The sequence below is a fragment of the Peromyscus eremicus genome, chromosome 15 (genome assembly GCF_949786415.1).
Source record: "Peromyscus eremicus chromosome 15, PerEre_H2_v1, whole genome shotgun sequence".
Classification (NCBI taxonomy): domain Eukaryota; kingdom Metazoa; phylum Chordata; class Mammalia; order Rodentia; family Cricetidae; genus Peromyscus; species Peromyscus eremicus.
Genome location: NC_081431.1, coordinates 19,243,440 through 19,262,954, shown reverse-complemented (window position 1 = coordinate 19,262,954; position 19,515 = coordinate 19,243,440). Strand labels below are relative to the sequence as shown.

Below are 19,515 nucleotides of genomic sequence, written 5' to 3'. Positions count from 1 at the left end.
AAGAACAGACGTTCAAGAGAATTAAGGTTAGTATTTGTCTACCAATATCCTTGTACTGGTTATAATGTGCTGCAGGAATTTTCTTTGTTCTTGTACCCTGATCAAAGAAGAATTCAACATGATGCAAAGGGATATTACTGCACCATCCGAGGGAGGATTAGACCACAAAGTCTTGGATTATTGTCTCTGTACCCTGTCACTTTCTTCTTTAACTGGTAGCTTTAGAAGATGATGCCTTCAAAGTTTTCCTCCCCCTAGTGTCCGTTATCACTCATCAACAGAGGTCGAAGGCAGAAACTATTCTGTCACTCTGGGGACTGCTCATGACCGGTAGTCAGGACAGCCTGTGCCTGCTTAGCTAAGAATGAGCAAGAGATAATTTAAACTGGACAAATAGGAATTATGGTCTGACTGCCCCTTATCAGCTGTTCATCTCCATTGCCTTCTACTGCTTCTACTTCCTACCTAACAGCTGACATCAGGGCAAATCACTTGGTATTTGCAGTTTAAAGTAGTCAAAACAAGTAACTGCTATTGCTTTAAATTTGTAGTCTTTGATTTTAAGAATGGATGGCTCACTTAGCATATATATGTGTGTGTGTGTGTATGTATGTTATAAATACAATAGCATTAAAAAATAGCCAAGATTCTTATAATATGTAGTTCTTAAATTTAAAATTTTACTATTTCTTTTTGCCTTTTTCTGTTTTCTTTTTGAGAGAGGGTCTTGCTATGCAGCCCAGGTCGGCCTTGAACTCCTAGCAGTGATCTTCTGTCTAGTCTTAAGCCTTCCAATAGCTAAGATTATAGGTATGTGTCATTGTGCCTAGCTAATACTTTTGTTTTTATAAAAATTGTCATATATGATTTATTAAAGATGTTGGCTAAATTGGTGTGGTGAAAACCATCCTGTTCATGATGAAATTCTGGAAGATGCCCAGACTCTCAGAACAGTAGCATTTGGGTTTGGGTAGGCTTTTGCTATTGCTCAGAATATATAATATGAAGTCTTGCCAAGAAGGGAGGTGACAGGTGTTTTGCATTTGAAGGGTAAATTGTAAAATGTGACTGTGCCAATTCTCAGAAGTCTCTAGAGATGGCTTCACACCAGGCAAATTTAAAATGTAGATTTGTGAACTAAGAGAATAAAACTTGGGAGACTGAGTATATATGCAAAGACAGTTTTGCATAGCTTCTAGGCTGCGCATGAGAATGAAGGGGTCACACATGTATTTTATAAATGTTAAGTAACAGTGGCTATTTCTGCCATTGCTATAAAGTTACTACTCAGTGTTAAAGTAATTAGAGCATTAGTTCATTGCTGGTGGATATATCATATGTTTGATTATACACAGTGCTGTTTGGCTAAATTTTTTGTTTATTTGGTTTTATTGTTGTTGTTTTGAGATGGTTTTTCTACATAGCCCTGGCTGTCCTAGAACTCATTATGTACTTTAGGATGGCCCCAGACTCACAGAGATCCACCTGCCTTTGCCTCCCTTAGCCTGTGTTTGGTTAAGCATTTTAATACTTACTTGGCACATATATATTATGACAATTATAAATGCTTATAAAGTTATTAGGATAGAGCCAGTATTACTTATAAAAAGCAATGTCAGATTCTCTGTGTTCACTGAACCACTGGGCATGTGTGTGTGTGTGTGTGTGTGTGTGTGTGTGTGTGTGTGTACTAGATATAACAGGACATATTCTTCTATCACTTGCTTTCTTGCATTCTGGACAGACACTACTCAGGTTCTAGGACTCATACATTCTTCTGTAATAAAATGGGAAGCAGAAGCTCAAGAGAGGCTTTCTCAGGTCAGGTGGCCATAGATGCTGTGTGTGTCATTCTCCACAGAGACTTCTGCTATCTTCCATGACCTCTTTAAAGCTTATTCCAAAGGAAGTTTCCATTTGTAAGGGAGTCTCCCATGGCTGATTAGCTCTGCTTTTTTTGGTTTTGTTTTTTGAGACAAGGTCTCATGGAACTCACATTGGCCTCAAAAATCCCTATGTGGGAGCAGGAGAAATGGCCCGAGAGCATGAGCTGAGGAAGCACAGAGACCTGCATTTGAATCTTCAGCACCAATATAAAAAGTTCTGTGTGACAGTGCCCATACCTGCCATCCCGGGACAGGGTAGGGGTTGGAGACGGGAGGGTTCCTCAGGGCTTTCTGACTTCCTGTCTAGCTCTAGGTTCAGTAAGAGACCCTGTCTCCGGAGATTAAGGTGGGATGTGAGAGAGCAGGATGGTAGACCTCCCCCTCTGACCTTTGCTCATAGGCACGGGCTTAGGCACATGCAAACACAGGTGTGTATATATAAATCCTTATTAGCAATGACCACCTTGGACTTCCGACCCTCCTGCTTCTACCCCTCAAGTGCTGGGGTAATGGGTGTGCACCACCACATCTGCCTGGTTAACTCTTAAAATAATGGAACTAAATCTGCAGGACAAGCCTCACCTTTGGGCTTTTCTGCTTTCGCTGCCTCTTAGGCCCTTCTCTGTGACAGGCTGCGTGCTGTGTCTCTTTATTGTCTTTGAACTAAGAGTCATGCTTTTGAAGAACAGATCTAGGATTAAGGGTTGCTAGTGCTGTGGAGGAAGTAATCAGGACAGTAGTCTAAAAAATAGTCAAATGATGACTCTGAGCTGTGAAATCCATTTGTGTATTTTAATGTATAGCTGCATATGTGTACAATAAATGTCTAAGTACATATACGTCATATTTGTATATTGTTCCCATGGTATCAAATTCGTTTATAGGTAAATGAGTGCTCATGTAAATTGAAACTGTTAAATTATACCAAACTCCACTTAGTGCACAGGACTTAAACAGATGTTCAAGAAATGTTATTTTTGTTGGCAAGAGAAAATAGAAAAATCTCCAGGAATGTTAACATATGTCTTACCTGTATTTATATGTATAAAACCATTATGTCTTTAAAACATAGTGCCTTTGTTTTCTAGGTTTCAAACACAACTTCCCAAGACTTCATTGAAATATAAAAAGTCATTCTGATAAGAAGAAAACCCAATTTTGGAGTGTATACAATAGGAGATACTCTCCTGGCATTACCTCTCTTGTTTTCTAGACAGACAATTCTTAGATTCTGGGGGTCAGAAAATTGCAGATGCTCATTTATGAAATTTTGTGACAAAAATTAAGGCATAAACAACCCCCTGAGTGGGAGAAAGCTACCTGAAAATTTACAGGTGTGGAAATATTTGGCAAAAAAAAATAGTTAAAGAGAAAAATATTTTAAATGAGAAGAATTTTATGTCATATAAGATTTGGTCCTAAGACTCTTGTTCCAACATGTAAATTGTTAAGGGCAAACCCAGATGTTTATTGTATGTCACAAAAGGTCAATGGAAGATGAAACATAAACATATTGGTGTAGGACTGACCAGGTGAGTTAAACACCAAGGTTATTTGAAGCAGCTCCCAAGGTCCACATTTTAACGCATCCATGTAGAGCTAGAACCTGAGTCTATTAAAGCAAGTGGGTTTTCTGAAAACACTGATCTGCCATTAGTGTTGCTTACAAAAACTGGTTTAAAGAGTGCACACTAATAGTCGGTGTTTGTCAAGATCCTTTCTTCTGTTTTCTGCTGTATAGTACGTTTTCATTGCTTTGGCAAACTAAATCATTAAACATGGCAGTCTGTTTTACAGTCTTTCATAACTGCTTTTTAATACTGGTTAAAGAAACACACTTTATGTTATTACATTTGGTGCCCTATGTATGCCTGTAACTCTAGATGTATATGCATCGGAGAGCTTAAAATGTGGTGTGCCTAAGCTTTATGTAAATGTTATGGAAAGTCTGTAGTGTTAAGGGCACATGGATTTAATACACACAAAGTAGCCAGTAAGTACCGTCTTTTATATAACACTTAGTGCGTCTAGACTAGACCTTAAATACCTCAAATGCAAGGAAATGCTTGGCATTTCTGCTGTTTGTATTTGGTCCCATTCTGATCGAGGGACCTCATTACTTGGGGAGTCCTGCTGTTGAGAAGCTGCTATGCATCTGTTTCCTCTAAGTAACTGTTTTGCTGTATATGTGAGATGTTGTACATGAGACAATAAGTCTATTTTTGATAACAAGTACTCGTCACTAAATTTGTATAGGTCTAAAGCTGTAAATATTTTAAACTTTACTTCAAAAGTGAAAGCTAACACACACATTACTGTTGGTTGGTTTGAAAATTTGCGTTCCTCCACTATAGAAGTCTTCTTAAATACAAAGCTTGGACGGGAGACACTCACCAGCTGATGTCATCCTAATTACATTTCAATCATTGTGTGAAGCACAAATAATTACATGTGCCCAAGCAAGCACCTTACATTCCAACAGTGGTATTCTAAAAATGAAAAGGATCAACCGATGTTACCTAGGGAATCCTGACAGTAGCATGTGTGATAAAAAAAAAAAAAAAAAAAAAAAAAAACTGTTTTGTAAATGACAAATCCTTCCTGGATTTGCTTTTGTAATTTCCTTGTAAAGTGTTACACTTGTTGCACGCTAGCGTTGTGCAAGAACAATGTGTGTAGCAGAAGAGAAGGGACAAAACTCAACATGAAAACGGCTCCTGGGTAAACTTAGCCTAAGTGCCCTCCTTAGCCCTCTCAGACGCTTGTATATGGCCCAAAGGGTCTTTAAGCCATTAACTTCCAACTACCAGTGTCATATCAGACTAACTGGGACAGATTTCATCTCACCAAGGACAGTTAAAACCAAACCACAGATGGTGATCAACGGCGTCTTCAGCAAATAAATGAGGAGGAGTTGTCACATCAGAATGGATTTGTGACAGACACAATGGCAAAGCCAGAGGACCATGAGTTCATAGCAAGACCTCATCTCAGAGACCGGCATACACACAAAATGGAGTTACTTATGCCAGTCCTTCCAGAAATGAAGCCATGGCAAAGACAGAGGACCGTGAGTTCATAGCAAGGCCTCATCTCAGAGACCAGCACACACACAAAATGGAGTTACTTATGCCAGTCCTTCCAGAAATGAAGCCGAGAGGTCATTAAGAAAGGGTTCCTAAGCATGGTTACCTGGTACTAGTCGGTATTTTCTGACTGTACTGTACTTTTACTGTACTCTGCCCATGGTGTTCCAGCAAGTCATATTTCCAGAATTTTCACATCACTCCAAAACTCTCAAGATTGAGGAAGGGACAAGACAGAGAGGGATTGTAACTATGTATCGAGGACCCTAAAGAATCAAAGTTTCGCCGGGTGGTGGTGGTGGTGGTGGCGGCAGCGGCGGCGGCGCACGCCTTTAATCTCAGCACTCGGGAGGTAGAGGTAGGCAGATCTTTGTGAGTTCGAGGCCAGCCTGGTCTACAGAGTGAGACCCAGGAAAGGTGCAAAGCTACACAGAGAAACCCTGTCTCAAAAAACAAAACAAAACAAAACAACAACAACAACAAAAAGAAAGTTTCTCAAGGGAATCCCATGCCCAGCATGAGAACAGCCCCAAGCCCTGACACCAGGAGCAGAGCTGCTAGAGGAGGCACAGAGGAGGAGGATGTCAGAGAGAGTGAATCAGGTGACTTACCTCACAGCTAAATCCACATGCTCATATTTTCTGGCTTTTGTTTCATGTATAATACTGCTTTGAAAAAGACTGGGGAAAGCTGAGAAATTTTCTTTCCAACTGTAGCCCAAACTGCAAATAAACCCATTTCATGTTGTAAATACTCTGTGATGGTTCTTTGGTAGAACCCCAAACAGCAGACCTCAGATTCATGAAAGCAGGGAAGCTCAGACTATCAGTTCCCCCAACACACATACACATACTTAAACAATTAAAAGAATCTTAGAAGCAGGTGTAAAGCATCCCCAGGAAAATAAGAGCTTTATTTCTATGTTTTGTCAAAGATGGGCTCCGAGTCTCACATTTCTTCAAGGACTGCTATGTTTTCACAAACTATTTGCAGGTGTAAAATCACTTCTCTTGGGTCGGAAGTGATAGGCTTCAGGACAGAATTAGCAGCGTCTCCACGGAGGTTTTGACTTGCACCAGAAACGAACATCAGCTGTCTACCAAACATGGGTCTAGCACCTCGCTCCACTCCCCTTCCTCCCAGGAAGCGGCTGCTGGAACGGAATTGGCATTTCTCAGTTCAGACTCCCGCTTCCTTTACCCTGAACTTTTATTTGCCACTCAGTAGTGACTGCTTCTCAAAAATTTCCCCGTCAATTTTTTTTTTTAACTTTTAGGATTTTCCACTATAGTCCCAAGTCCTTCCCCTCTCTTCCTTGTTTCATATTTCCCTCCCCCACCACCTACTTTCCTTTCTGGACCTTCTCCTTTGAGCTTCTCCTTTTGTTTAATTTTCTCTTTCCTTTCAGCTCTGAGAGCTTCTGCATAAGATTGGTTTTGTTTCCTATTTCTATGAAACTGTCTCTGTTAATTTTCATAAACACGGTATCTGCTCGTTCTTTTTTACTTCAGTTCTAACATTTTGAGCAACCTCGGAGCAGTCTTGCCAAGACTAGAAAAATTACGGGTTTTTAATTTGAAGACGAAGCCGCATTCACACTTTGCACGATCTCAAACATGACACAAAACGCTCTTGTGTCCTTTTCCAGCACAGCTCTGCCTGTCCGGGGCTACAGACTGGAAAGGCCTGGGGTGTTTTGCTGGAGTACCTTCCCTGTACTGCTTGTGTATGCTTGTTTGTCCCAAGACAACATCTGTCTCTTCCTGGATGACAAAATCCCCAGAGCTTGGCATCTGCTGTGACATGAATCAGTGCAGCAACAGGGATGGATGCTTGACAAAATCACGGGCATTGCTGTTGAATCCCCTGCAAACCTCAGTTTACCCGAAGGATGGCGAGTTCCTGAGCCACCTCATCTCTGGGCTTTGCAATTCCATTTGCAGGCAGTACAATTTGTGTTCACATTTCGCATTCTCCTTTCAATCTCCTCAGAGACTCCAGAGTCCTCCTACAAGATTTCAACCCATTGCATATACACACTGATAAACGGATGATGTCTCTGGTTCTGATTTTGAAGAAAATGCACCATGAAGTTTCATCATCTTCTCTTCTGCCAACCAGGAGGTAAAGACTTCCATGTGCTATTGGCTGGAGCTCCATTCCTTCACAGGGCTCCATTATTTTTAAGCGTACAAACATAATTATTAGCAAATGTTAAAAACCGGTTCCCTGGTGTGCATGTTGAATTCTGGATAATTAATAAAAAGAGGATTTGTAATTTAATACATGTTTGATTCTCGAAAAGTTTCAGTTATCTGCAATAATTTGCATAAGTTGAGCCACCAAAATTTAAAAAAAAAAAATGCATCTCTTACAAAGAACCTTGCTTAGATATTCTTTATGGCACTATTATTGGTATACCTGGTGTCTAAAACTATACCTAAGAGAATCCCATAGAATCACTATTCTAGGAAAAATCCTGTCAAAGTGTAAGATCTTGGGTAGTATATCTAAACCAACAGACCAAGAAAGAGGCAGCCTGTTTAGATTTTCTATGCTTCCTTGTCCAATATAAAGTGATATAAAAGAGACTAACCATCTTGAATAATAGGCACACATACCAATATCTTTCTACAATGGGCAGAGTGAAGTTTCACTGGGAGATTAATAAACAATAGGATCATAAAATATATATCCTTTAATAGCTCCAAGGAGCAGGCAAGTGTGTAGATTTATATACAACCCACTAAACCTGGACATATCAACCTTTCTCTTTTATGAGCTAAGGAGGCAATATAATCACATCTGGGGAACATATTTTCCTGTACTGTGAGATACACTTGCACTCTGTCATTCTGTGGTTAGAGGAGGCAACCATTCTGGTGCCCTGTGCTGGACACATCATACATATCAGCAAAGGTACTGTCTGGACAAACTTGTACTGATAAATGATAAAGGTCATCCCCTGGTCATCTGGGGAGAAAAGTCTTCACCACATGTTGCTTATTCTGGAGTCAAACATAAAAGTCTTCTGCATGGAGAATGGAGATCATCTCTCATTAGGGTGAGCCTGGTCTTCCTGCATACTAAGCTAGATGTACTCTCCTGGGTCTGACTGAGTGCAGATTTTTACAGTGGACTGCATACAGAAATGAAAAGGTTGTAATATTTTTGCTATTACAGGGTCAATCTTTGTGTTTTGTTATTTTTCTCCTTCAGCAGCATGTTCGCCATCTCTACTATTTTTAGCCTTTTAGTGATTGGGATAGACAACCCCACCAGGGTCATTTGACCATAGTAGCAAATACAGGCACGTTACAGAGTTCCCTTCACAGGATGTTATAAAAGCATATTCCTTTGTTTGGTATCATAATAAAAGACTGAATCTAAGAATTGAGAGCTGAAAAAACTCCTGGCAGAGAACAGGAGAACAAGACCTTGGAAAATGACCACAGAAACATGGCTGTGCCTAAAATGTCAGGAAACGTTGAACTCCCATGATGGTCAGAAGTTGGGGCTCCACTTGGTGTGTATATTGGTTTTGTTTTTAGTTTTTCTAAGAGGTGATCATTAGCTCAGTAATTCTACTATGCAGGAAAGTAGGACTGTTTTGTAATGTAGCAAAGTAAATAGAAAATGAGAGGCAAACAGAATTGTCTAAAAATCTTTAAGTAAAATTTAAAAGTATGGAAAGATACTAAAGTCTGTAGAAAGATAAAGTTAAATACTGTTCAGAAAGGGATTCTAGTTTACAGGAGCAGAGGTATCGAGGATTTAACTGAAGAAAGGTTCTTGTATTCTTTTAGCCACACATTGAAGGCAGTCAATAATGAAATAAAGAATTTGATCAAACATAAATTTCCATGAGGTTTCACAATATCTACTCTATTTATGCCCCTCCAAGAAACAGGACATCCACTTGGTGAGGAGTGAGGTCACTGTGAATAAAACAAGGCAGGCAGATGGATGGCATCGCCAATACTCTTGGCTCTGCCTCAGAGAATGCTTTGGGGACTGGGAAGAGGAACATGTCTTCCTGTTGAAAGCAATGCCACTCCAGGGGGTACTCAGAGGAACACGGGCCTCCAAGCTCCCGGCAGTCAGCCGTGCTCACCCCTTCAGATCTGGGCTAGAAGAAGCCTTGAGCAAAAGCTGCCTTTGGGGAGTCACAGCGGGTGTAAGACCTCAAGGAGGCTCAGGGGACCAGGCCAGATGGGACAAAGCGGATGGCCTTTTCTTTTTGTGCCTCCAGCGTTCCCAGCCCTGGAGGCTGCCCATGACCATGCTCTACCTAACCTGACATCTCAGAAGGCTAGGAAGCCTTCCACGAAGATGAAAGGGTGACCCGGGGAGGCAGGAAGTAAACCCAGAAGTTACCAGTTAGTTAGAAATTTTGTCAGGAAAATATGAAAACATAAGCTTTGGACACATTTTGCTTGTGTTTTCTCTGCTCAATTTGAAGTTTACAATGAAGAAATTAGATACATGCCATGTTAGACGAAAAATTAAAATGTGTTTAATGGAAACATTTCCAAAACAAAAACCTTTTACTGAGATAGGTGTTTTTATTTACCATCTCAAAATTAATTCGTAAAGTGTGACTTCACAGGCAGGAATGAGTTCTCAACTTCTTCAACCTGGCGTTTAGGTATTAATTCACTTCTGAAATATTTTAATAGACAGAAATCTATTTGTCTTGTTCTTTGCAGTGCAGAGCATCAAACCAACAGCCTTGTCTACCAAGCCCAGTACCACTGAGCTACTGAGCTACATCCACAACCCCAACATGAAGTTTTGACTAATATGTATATATATATAATGTTATATATAATTATATAAAATATATAGTATGTTGTGTGTGTGTGTGTGTGTGTGTGTGTGTGTGTGTGTGTGTGTAGGTGGTGATCAACTTAAAGTAATTAGCATATCCCTAACCTAAATTTCTATCATTTATGGTAAATTCTTTCTCAGTTTAGGTACTCTTAAGTATTCTGAAATATATAAGGCATTGCTGTTAATTATATTTGCCCCCCTGTGCCACAGAACACCAGGACTTGCCCTATCAAATGATATTATTCAGGTTGATATTCAGGCCTTCCCTTCTCCATCCACCCTCTTTCTACACACCTGGTAACCACTCTTCTCTCAGCTTTTCCAAAATCAGTATCTTTAGATCGTATGTCTATACATAGGATCATACAGTGTCTATTCTTCTGTGCTTTTATAAATTTCACTTGACACCGTATCCTCCAGCCCACCCATGTTCTTGTCCCCTTTCCCTACATGAAATCTACTTTCTGCCGAATTTTTTTTTCTGTGTGAGTAAATGCCATTTCTTCTTACATACCCTAAAGCATGCATCAAACTCGCCACACCGAAGTTATTTTCTGCTTTTCTGAAGACTCATTAGAGAATCAGGAACAAGAAGTAGGTGATATATCCAGGAGTCAGCAGATACGAGAGCCGCCTAGGTTTGCAATATGTACTAAATCTTGGAGATGATTAGAGTGCTGGGGAAGGGGGAGGGGCTGTCTTGGAACTTGAGGGTGATGGAAAGGTGATGATGACAACCACAAAGAGATACTGGCCTTACCACCTAGTGACAGAAGACCAAGCAGGGTTTAAATAGCAACTATGCCTGGCAAATCAAGTTGTTTTCTTTTTTAAAGCTACTTAAGCAAAATATACAGGACAATTTCTAGTGAGATAGAAAATAGAATAGCTGGGTGTTGGGTGGTCAATAGCAGAAATGCCTCTAAGGAGAACTGATTACAAAAGAAATGTGCTCCCAACTCCACTACGCTCCTCTAGGTACCACATTACGACTTTCACAATAACTGTTTAACAGTATTTGCAGCCACTGTCCCTGGTTCTCATTACTTCATGGACTGACCGTCAGCAGCAACAGGTTTCCCATGACCTCCAGATGGCTGAGGCAGCTCTCACCTCTCACTTTCCTTGCTCTACTGATAATATCATTGCCCATTCTTCTAAAACGTTCCTTTAGCAAGCTGTGAAGATAACAGGCTTGATTTTTCTCATACAATAAAGCCCACTTATAATAAAGAAGCAGCTAACGTTTTATCAAATGATGAAAAGATGGAGGATGCCTATTGTCAAAGCTGTCTCACAAAAACGATACTAGAAGTCCTAAACAGAGCAAGCAGACAAAGGAGTAAACAAACAAATAAATCAGCAATAAGCAAATAGCATCCAAATTGGAAAAGTTCAATTGTCGTTGTTTATAGATAACACAATAATAGATAGGAAAAGTCTCAGAAACTCATTAGAATTAATAAATTATTACTCTGCATGATCTCAATTACTACAATCTTAGTGTGAGTCACAATTTAAAACAAAAACAAAATATGCTTTGGGTAGAGAAGCACCATTTTGCAGTGAATAGTAATCACTGTAGAAACTTGTAGCTGCCCAAAGAGCTAAGAATAAGAGATGAGTGCATAGTCCTATTGTACCCATTCTATGACTCAGGGAACATCACAGAAAAAATGTAAGAGCCTGGAAAATGAAGAGGAAGGCTATCGAGACATCTACACATGGCATGGGCGCTGTGCTCATGACCTCATAGCATCTGTTGGTAACTGTACAAGATCGGGCTCACAAATATTCTACCATAGGTGTAAGAGTGGACCATGAGCCCTCACACCCTTCTCTTGAGGGGATATTGGCAGCAAATGGTTTCTGGAGGAAAGTGAGGCAGTTTTCTTCAGCATTGTAGCCACTGCTAAATTTCCCATGTTCCAGTAGGTAACTTCCCTCCCATGCTCATGCGAGCAGCCCTAGCTAAAGCTCTGTGCCCTCCTCCCAACACACACGAAATAGAAGCTTAGTTGGGAAAAAGAGGTTCAATAGGAGGGGGAGGGGGACCAGAGAAGGCAACAGGGGGTGAACATAATCAAATTACATACATCTGTGAAACTATTGAGAAATAAATTAATAAGAAAGAAAAGAAAGATGAAATAGAAAAATTTAAAACGTATCTGAATGGGAGATGCAGCTGTGAGCCTGTGGTCAGGAGTAGCCACAAGGCCAGGGCACGCAAACCACCACGGTCTGTGCTCCACTTCAACAGGAACAGGAGAACACTGTGCTTAGGTAGAGACAAAGCTTAGGAGACGTGTCTTTCTACAACAATGCGCTCACTGTCCAGGCCACTAGGATTTCTCTGTTGTCACCTTCTCCGAGAACTCCTGGCACATCCCAGAGTTCTACAGAAGCACGTACAAATCTTCGCTTAGAAAAGAGGTATGAGGTAGAAAATGTGCCACATTTGCTGTTCATGCTGTTCTAGAAGCTGGGCCATGGCTGGCAAAGCTAGGAGCAAAACATTTAAGAAAAAAAGCCCCAATTATAGACCCATAAGCTCCAGCACCTTTCTTGAAAACACCTGAAGATTTATTTTCCAGATTAAAGCTTCCCTATTAATTATAAGACTCAAATACAAATCCTCTTGGGAAATTGAGGATAAATTGATACCGAAGAAAACCAGGCTGGGCTGACTCCCCAGGGGGGACCTTGCCTTGGAGGAGGTGGGATTGCGGGGGAAGGCTGGGGATGGGAGGAGGAAGGACAGGGGAATCCTTGGCTGATATGTAAAATTAAATTAATTATAAAATAAAAATATTAAAAAAAGGAAAGTCTAAATAAAATCATAGAACAGAAGGAAAACTCTCACATATTTATACCACAGGTGGCCAAAGACCCCAGCATTACAGCACACATGTGCATGAACACACACATACACACACACACACACACACACACACACACACACACACATACACACACACACTCCAGAAATACAGGTAGTTACATGTAGGCTAAAGAGGAAAATGGTGAGTCCTCTACTCTATAAACTTACTATGGATGAAATATACTACATTTTCAAGGACTGTGTTTACTTACAGAAAGTTATCACTACTCAAACAATTCCTTTCTTTTAAAAATTCTGCAGCCCATTGAAAACATCTCTCCTGTCATCACTTGGGCCACAGCAGGGCAGGAATGGGGGAGAGATGTGTTTCTTTTTGTCCATAAAACCTTTCCATCTACCTGGAGCATAGCAGGTGTCTTTCCCCATGGAGTGTGGCTATCCATCTTGAAGGGCTTTGCTGTGCCTCTTGTAACCACAGACACCATGGTTAGGTGAAACATATATAGAGTTTGGAGTTACAACTTCAAGATTTAAGTCTAGCTGGAAACCTTAGCTGAGCTGTTTAACTCCAAGATACAGTGCCCTCACTGGTAAATGGGGGAAAATAGTACTTTACCCTCCCTATGGTTTGGATGAGTGTTTACAAAAGGCTCCTATGTTAAAGGCCTGGGCCCCTGCCATTGGCACTACTAAGAGGTGGTGGATCATTTAGGAGGTGAAGCCTCAAAGAGGATCGTGGGACTCTGTCTCTCTGTCTCTGTCCTGGAAATAAAGTGAAGGATTTTCCCATGAATTCCTGCTATGGCATGCTGCCTTGCCACAATCCCTAAGACAATATAACCTGAAACTTCCGAAACCATGAGTCCAAACACAGCTTTCTTCTTTTTAAACTGATTGCATCACATGCTCGTTACAGTAACGGGAAGCTAACACACATGTCATAACCACTGTGAGGAGAAAGCATGCAAAGCTCTTGACAAACGTTCAACATTATACAAACACTAATAAGTGTGAAACTTTAGGGAACCTTCAAGTTTTTGTAGACACGGCAGGGGATGGAAAGGTCAAGTAGAGGTCACAGAGATCTGTATGCCAGGCTATGACAAAATTTTAAGGATCAAAGCTTTTTCAAATTCTAACAAAAATCCCAGAGACTTGATCATCCTCCACATTGACAGGGATCAAGGGGAAGGAAATGACAAGATGAGAAGAATCTGTGCAAAGGACCAAGGGAGCTGAGCAAGAGGTGAGCTGGGAGCATCCTGGAATCCTGCTAGCCTTAAGTTTCTCTGTTTTTTTTTTTTTTTTTTTTTTTTTTTTTTTTTTTTTTTTCTCACAGAGGTTTAATCTCAACTTTCTCTCAGTAATTAATTTGCAAGCCAGCGAACAGGACTGTGAGAAAGTTTTTGCATTCTTCCCATGCTCTGTGTTGGGTTCCACACATACCCCAGGCTCAATAAATATTAATCGATTGAGAAAAGCTATAATAAGTGTCAGTCTCCTGGAGGTTTGCTCAGCACGAGTAAAAGAGATTTATGTGAAAAAAAAAAAACTAAATTGCCTGTGTTCAACATAAACATTATTAAATCCAATTTGTGCTTGAAAAAGATGTTGGCACTCACTCTTACATGTCTTGGGAATGATTCCAAATTAAATGTATTCTGGACCAAAATAAATAAATAAAATAGAACCAGCTAACAACAATTAAGAAAATGCAGGATATATAAAATTAGCTGAGCTTATTTATTCTTTCCTAGCAATCCAGTCACTGGAGTACTTCCAGAGAATAAAGCCCTACTTGGTCTCAGAAATGTGTTTTAGTCATAAAACCAAAAGGATTCCTAGTGACAAGCTTAGCCTGCTGTCTCTGTGCTTTGTAGGGGACACAATGATGGCTAAGTGGAGAAAAAAAATGCCAATTCATGATAATGTTTTTCTCACTATGTACTGAATGCCAAGCAGTTCCGGTTTAGTAATAAAAAAATGAAGATATTTCATTGAAGCCACTTCTGATGAAAAGCAAGCTTTCCCAAAGACTTTATCTCTAGAAAGAAATAAATTTGTAATCCCTGATGGGTACATTAAAGATAAGATTAAAACTCATCTTTAGTTAAAAGCATCAAGCACATATTGTGTACCAATCTGCTTGTCCGTGTGTGCACCATATAACAGGATTTTAGCCAATAAGAGATCTCATACATGACAGTGGTCCCATAACTAAGGAAATGCTGGTCAGAGTGACTGAAGCCTATAATCCCAGCACTTGGGTGGTAGAGGCAGAATGATTGTAAATTCAAGGCCAGGCTAGGATGCATAGTGAGACTCTGTTTCAAAAAGGAAAAAAGAAATCTAATGGAAGTAAAAATCCATATCACCTATTGACATAGCCACTGTGATATTGTAAGGCCACGAGGCTGATGTCTACAAGGCTGCTGTTGTATACATCATAAAACTATCCTCAGTATGTAATGTTGGAAAATGATAAGTAGCTGCTGGTTCTGTCCTTACTATTCAGCACGTCTGGTTATTATGTCAGAGTGCACTCTATTTCTTCCTTCCTTCCTTTTTATTTTGTGCCGCTGGCATCAGACCCAGGGCCTCCTGCATCTTAAACAGCTCTCCTATCTATTTTTCTCAATATTGAATAATATGCTGTGTTCAGTAGTCAGCATCCTCATAAATCTTGTGTTGTAACGAATCAATCGATTACATCAAGAGGTCACACTGAGGGCAGATGTATATCCTATAGGGTTGTGTAAGCACAATTGATATAAAATCTATGGTGTTTTCATAACAATAAAATCACCAAACGATGCATCTCTCAGAATCTATCCCGTTGTTAAGTAACATAACTACAGCACACACAGATGTCTCATGTCAATCACTGTTAAGCAACCCACAACTACATCATATACAGAGTCTTACATCAGTGTTAAGCAACCATGATTATAGCAAACATGGAAGTCTCATGTCATCCCATGTTAACTACTACCTCCATATTTTTTTCAGATAAAGAACTTGAAGCTGAAAGTGAGAATATGCCAAGATAGATCTTGAGCCAAGGTATTCAGATTCCAAGTCTTGGATTCCTTCCCCAACATCAGGCTGCTTTTCCAGTTCCCTGGGAACCTCAGGTCAGTCAAGCTCCATGTATATTGGTCTTTTTGGCACACACTGAGGAGAAAGATAGACTCAAGGAGGCATAAGCATAGATGGACTACAGCACAGGAGAAAATGTTGGAGTTAATAAAAACCACACACATGCACACACACACACACACACACACACACACACACACACACACACACACACACAGAGTGAAGGTAACAAACCCTGTAGTGTAAGTACCAAACTTGGGATGATCCTTGATTGTGTTCTTTCTGTACTGATTACATCACATACTTCTAAACTCTAGTCAAAACTGGAGCTCTTCATTCTGTTCCCACTGCCATGGCCATTTCAGCTGCTGCTCACCTCTTGCCCAGGTAGCTTCAATGATCTTTTGTGTCCATTGGGAACCTCATACTCTACTTTGGCCAGGAAGCTACAGTGGTTTAAGTAGCCAGAAAGGCAGTCTTTCTAACTCTCCACCTCTCATCACTCTTGAGATAAAAACACAGATTCCTTCCTATGGCCTGTGGGAACCATCATGATCCGGTCCTTGTTGACTCTCCATTCCAATATCCTACCATATTTCTCACCTCGGGGTTCCCTTGCCATGTGGATGTGACACTTACGCCCCCATCTAGACAGTCCTTCTCTAGGATCTCTATATGCCGTGTTCTTTCAGATGCTTAGATGTTATTTTACCAATCTCTGTGCACTTGTTTGGAGAAGCCACCTTTGACAGAACTATTCAAGGACACCTCTATGCTCTCTACCCCTAGTCTGTTTTGTTCTTCTATGGTTGTTACTGGTTTGAATGCTAGAATTTTCTCAAGCACTTCACTTTCCTGATTACAGATCCCCAGGAGGGCAAGGACCCTGCCTGTGCTCACCTTTGCATCCCCAGTCCCTAGGGCAGCTGCTGGCATAGGGGAGGAGTCAATAATTGTGGAATGAATATATGTATGAGACAGGAGTCCTGTTCCAAGGTCAAGGGGAAAGAATCTATTTGTTTTCCGCATGCATTGTTTTCCTGCTTGGGCTTCAGCTTTGTTCTACATGTGGTATTCTCCCAACCATCAGGGCTGCTTAAATAAAAAAAAAAAAAAAAAAATGACCAGGAGGTTTCAAGCCTATTCATGCTGAGAAGATAAAATGGAATGCATTTCAGGCACCAGGCTGGTCAATTATGTTTGTGGCAGGATAACTGCAGGATATAATTTTATATAAACTAGAGAATAAATGGAATAAATAAGATTATTCATAGTTTTACAGCTCCTATAATAAAAATAGAACATTATAAATATGACACATTTTTTGTACAAACCTTCACCACACTGACCTTTGTCGCATTAATCAAGTTTTCCAAAGAGCTATTTTTACTTAAGATTTCTTGCACTTTATAAAAAGATAGACTATAGAGTCATAAAGGAAATGATAATTGATGTCAAAGTGTCTCCATATAACACAAAAGGAAATCATTTAAAATAGGAATAATTAAAGTATATGACTGCCTACTTTATATAACATTTACTTATGTATTGGAAGCTTTGTAGCATTAAATTATTATTTATCTGTCCATGAATGCACATACAAATGCACTATTGGCACTTTTATAAAATATGGATTTAATGTGTTCATGAAAGATAGATTTTATTTACTATGCCTACATATGAGATAATTCCTCCTATAAATCAAAATAATTTGCTGTTTCATATCCAAGCTCATTTTTCCCTATAATATGAAAGCATTCAAGAGGAAGTTTCCATTAAAAATGAAAAATAGCGTCACATCTCACTGTGGATACAGGGGGAGCTGGGCATAGAGTGAATGCAATTTTTGTATGAACTAATCATGTCACACAAGGATTGGGAAGTGGAGGAGGCCTTTAGAATCCAATAACGATGACAAGAGTTATGAGCACCATGCTACAGCAATAAAGTCACAGCGGTGAATAAGGGAACAGGAATACAATGTAAAGTCTGCATTTTCATGTCATTTCCACAGCAGTATCTTCTAGAACCCTCCCCTCCCATCACCCGCCAATACTTCATGCACCAGCCTGAGACACAGAGATCTTGTGGGGGTGGGCTTCCTTTCTGAAAGGTGCTTGCTCCCCCGCCCCCCCGGGGAAAGCACATCAGTGCCTGTATCATGATTTAACAGTTGAGATCCCAGATTTGGAGGCCATCAATCAGAGACTGTCCAGGTTAATTTACTGCGTGTCTCTCAGTCCCATCCCATGGAACTTCAGCCTCTGCTAGTGGCTGTGGCTGTGGCCAGGCCTACGTGTTCCAAAACTCCCTTCCCTCTATATCATCATGTTGTTGAAACACAGCATGTCATCTTGCTACATGAGCACACACGTGCATGCCCAAATCACGGGGCTATTCATGCCCAGGGAAGTTCTCCACCCAAGGAGACAGGGTTTTCGGGCTTCTCCCCATTATCCCGTGGGTAGGCATTCTCTATCTTCCTGAGTGGAATGGGTCTCATGAGCCCACAGGGAAGCCTTGAGAACACAAAACCGTGGGTGGGCTTTTATTCTCTTTCCCCTTCTCTTCAGTTCCACTTGGTGGGAGTGTGAAGTGGGTAAACTCTGAGTTTCCTGCAAATTCAATTCTGTGTTATAACACAGACACACACACACACACACACACACACACACACACAGAGAGAGAGAGAGAGAGAGAGAGAGAGAGAGAGAGAGAGAGAGAGAGAGAGAGAGAATCTGCTCCTGTCCCCAGCCTCACAAAGCATCAGGAAAATTTTCAAAAATTGGGAGGGTTGGTCAAAACTATTTGTTGACCATCTATATTATTACATGATCATTACAGTTTTATTATTTTGCAGTAGTTGGAATGAGACCCAAAATTTTGCACATCTAGGCAAGTGCTCTACCACTCAGCTATATCCCCAGCCCTGGTGACCATCTATATATGACAGGTACTATGCCAGCTGCTGCAGAACAAGCAGTAGCAAGCTTACAGACTAAATGGGAGAGGCATAGCAAACAAACCATCAGAGGCAGGTACTGCACACGCACACAAATACATGCGTGCACGCTCGCTCACACACATGCTGGGCAAGAATGATAAATGCACACCTAAACTAGGACTGTGGTTAGAGGTCATGGAAGGTTTTCCTGATGATGTAATTTGAAGACCTCCAAGAAAGGAGCAGAGGAAGAGAGATGGAAGTATTTCCAGGCAGAAGAATTAGACTTTGAGATGACTTGGAGCAGGAAAGAGCATGGTGCATCTGAGGTACCTGGACAACCAGTCATTTTCACTTTTAATCAATGTGAAGATCTAAATGTTTATAATTGGTTTCTATAAGATGATGTGCAGGGAGAGAATGCAAAGACTGGAGGAGGTATCCTGGTGCTCATTGGTCAGAAACACTTCCAAAGATCACCGTTCCATCGTTACAGGTACCTGCCTTACATGATGGGGCTGACTACGCCACAACTCCATCCTGCTTTACCTGCTGCTGCTGACTACGCCGTAACTCCATCCCGACTGCTCCATTTACTCCCTCTCCCGCTGACTTTGAATTTGGAATTGGGATGGAATCCTCCCTTTTATTCACCTTTCCACTTCCCCTACCAAATTCCAAAATCAAATTTTCAAGCCATATCCTCCTTCCTTCTTCCTGTTTCTAAGTCCATCCTTCCTCCCCACACACCTGTCTGACTCTCACAACAGCTCCACGTAATTCCACATCACATCGCTGACTGGCCTCTGAAAATGCATTTCCTAT

At 40.7% G+C, this 19,515-nt stretch overlaps 1 protein-coding gene across 1 annotated transcript in view; it reads right to left on the bottom strand.

Annotated features, from left to right (window-relative positions):
• The window catches only part of Pld5 (phospholipase D family member 5), a 216,312-nt gene extending 197,043 nt beyond the window's left edge, over positions 1-19,269 (bottom strand). Inside the window, exon 1 of the mRNA XM_059281047.1 lies at positions 19,240-19,269. Coding sequence (XP_059137030.1) covers positions 19,240-19,269 — 30 coding nt within the window. The remainder of the gene's footprint in view (positions 1-19,239) is intronic.
• Between the last annotated feature and the right edge of the window lie 246 nt (positions 19,270-19,515).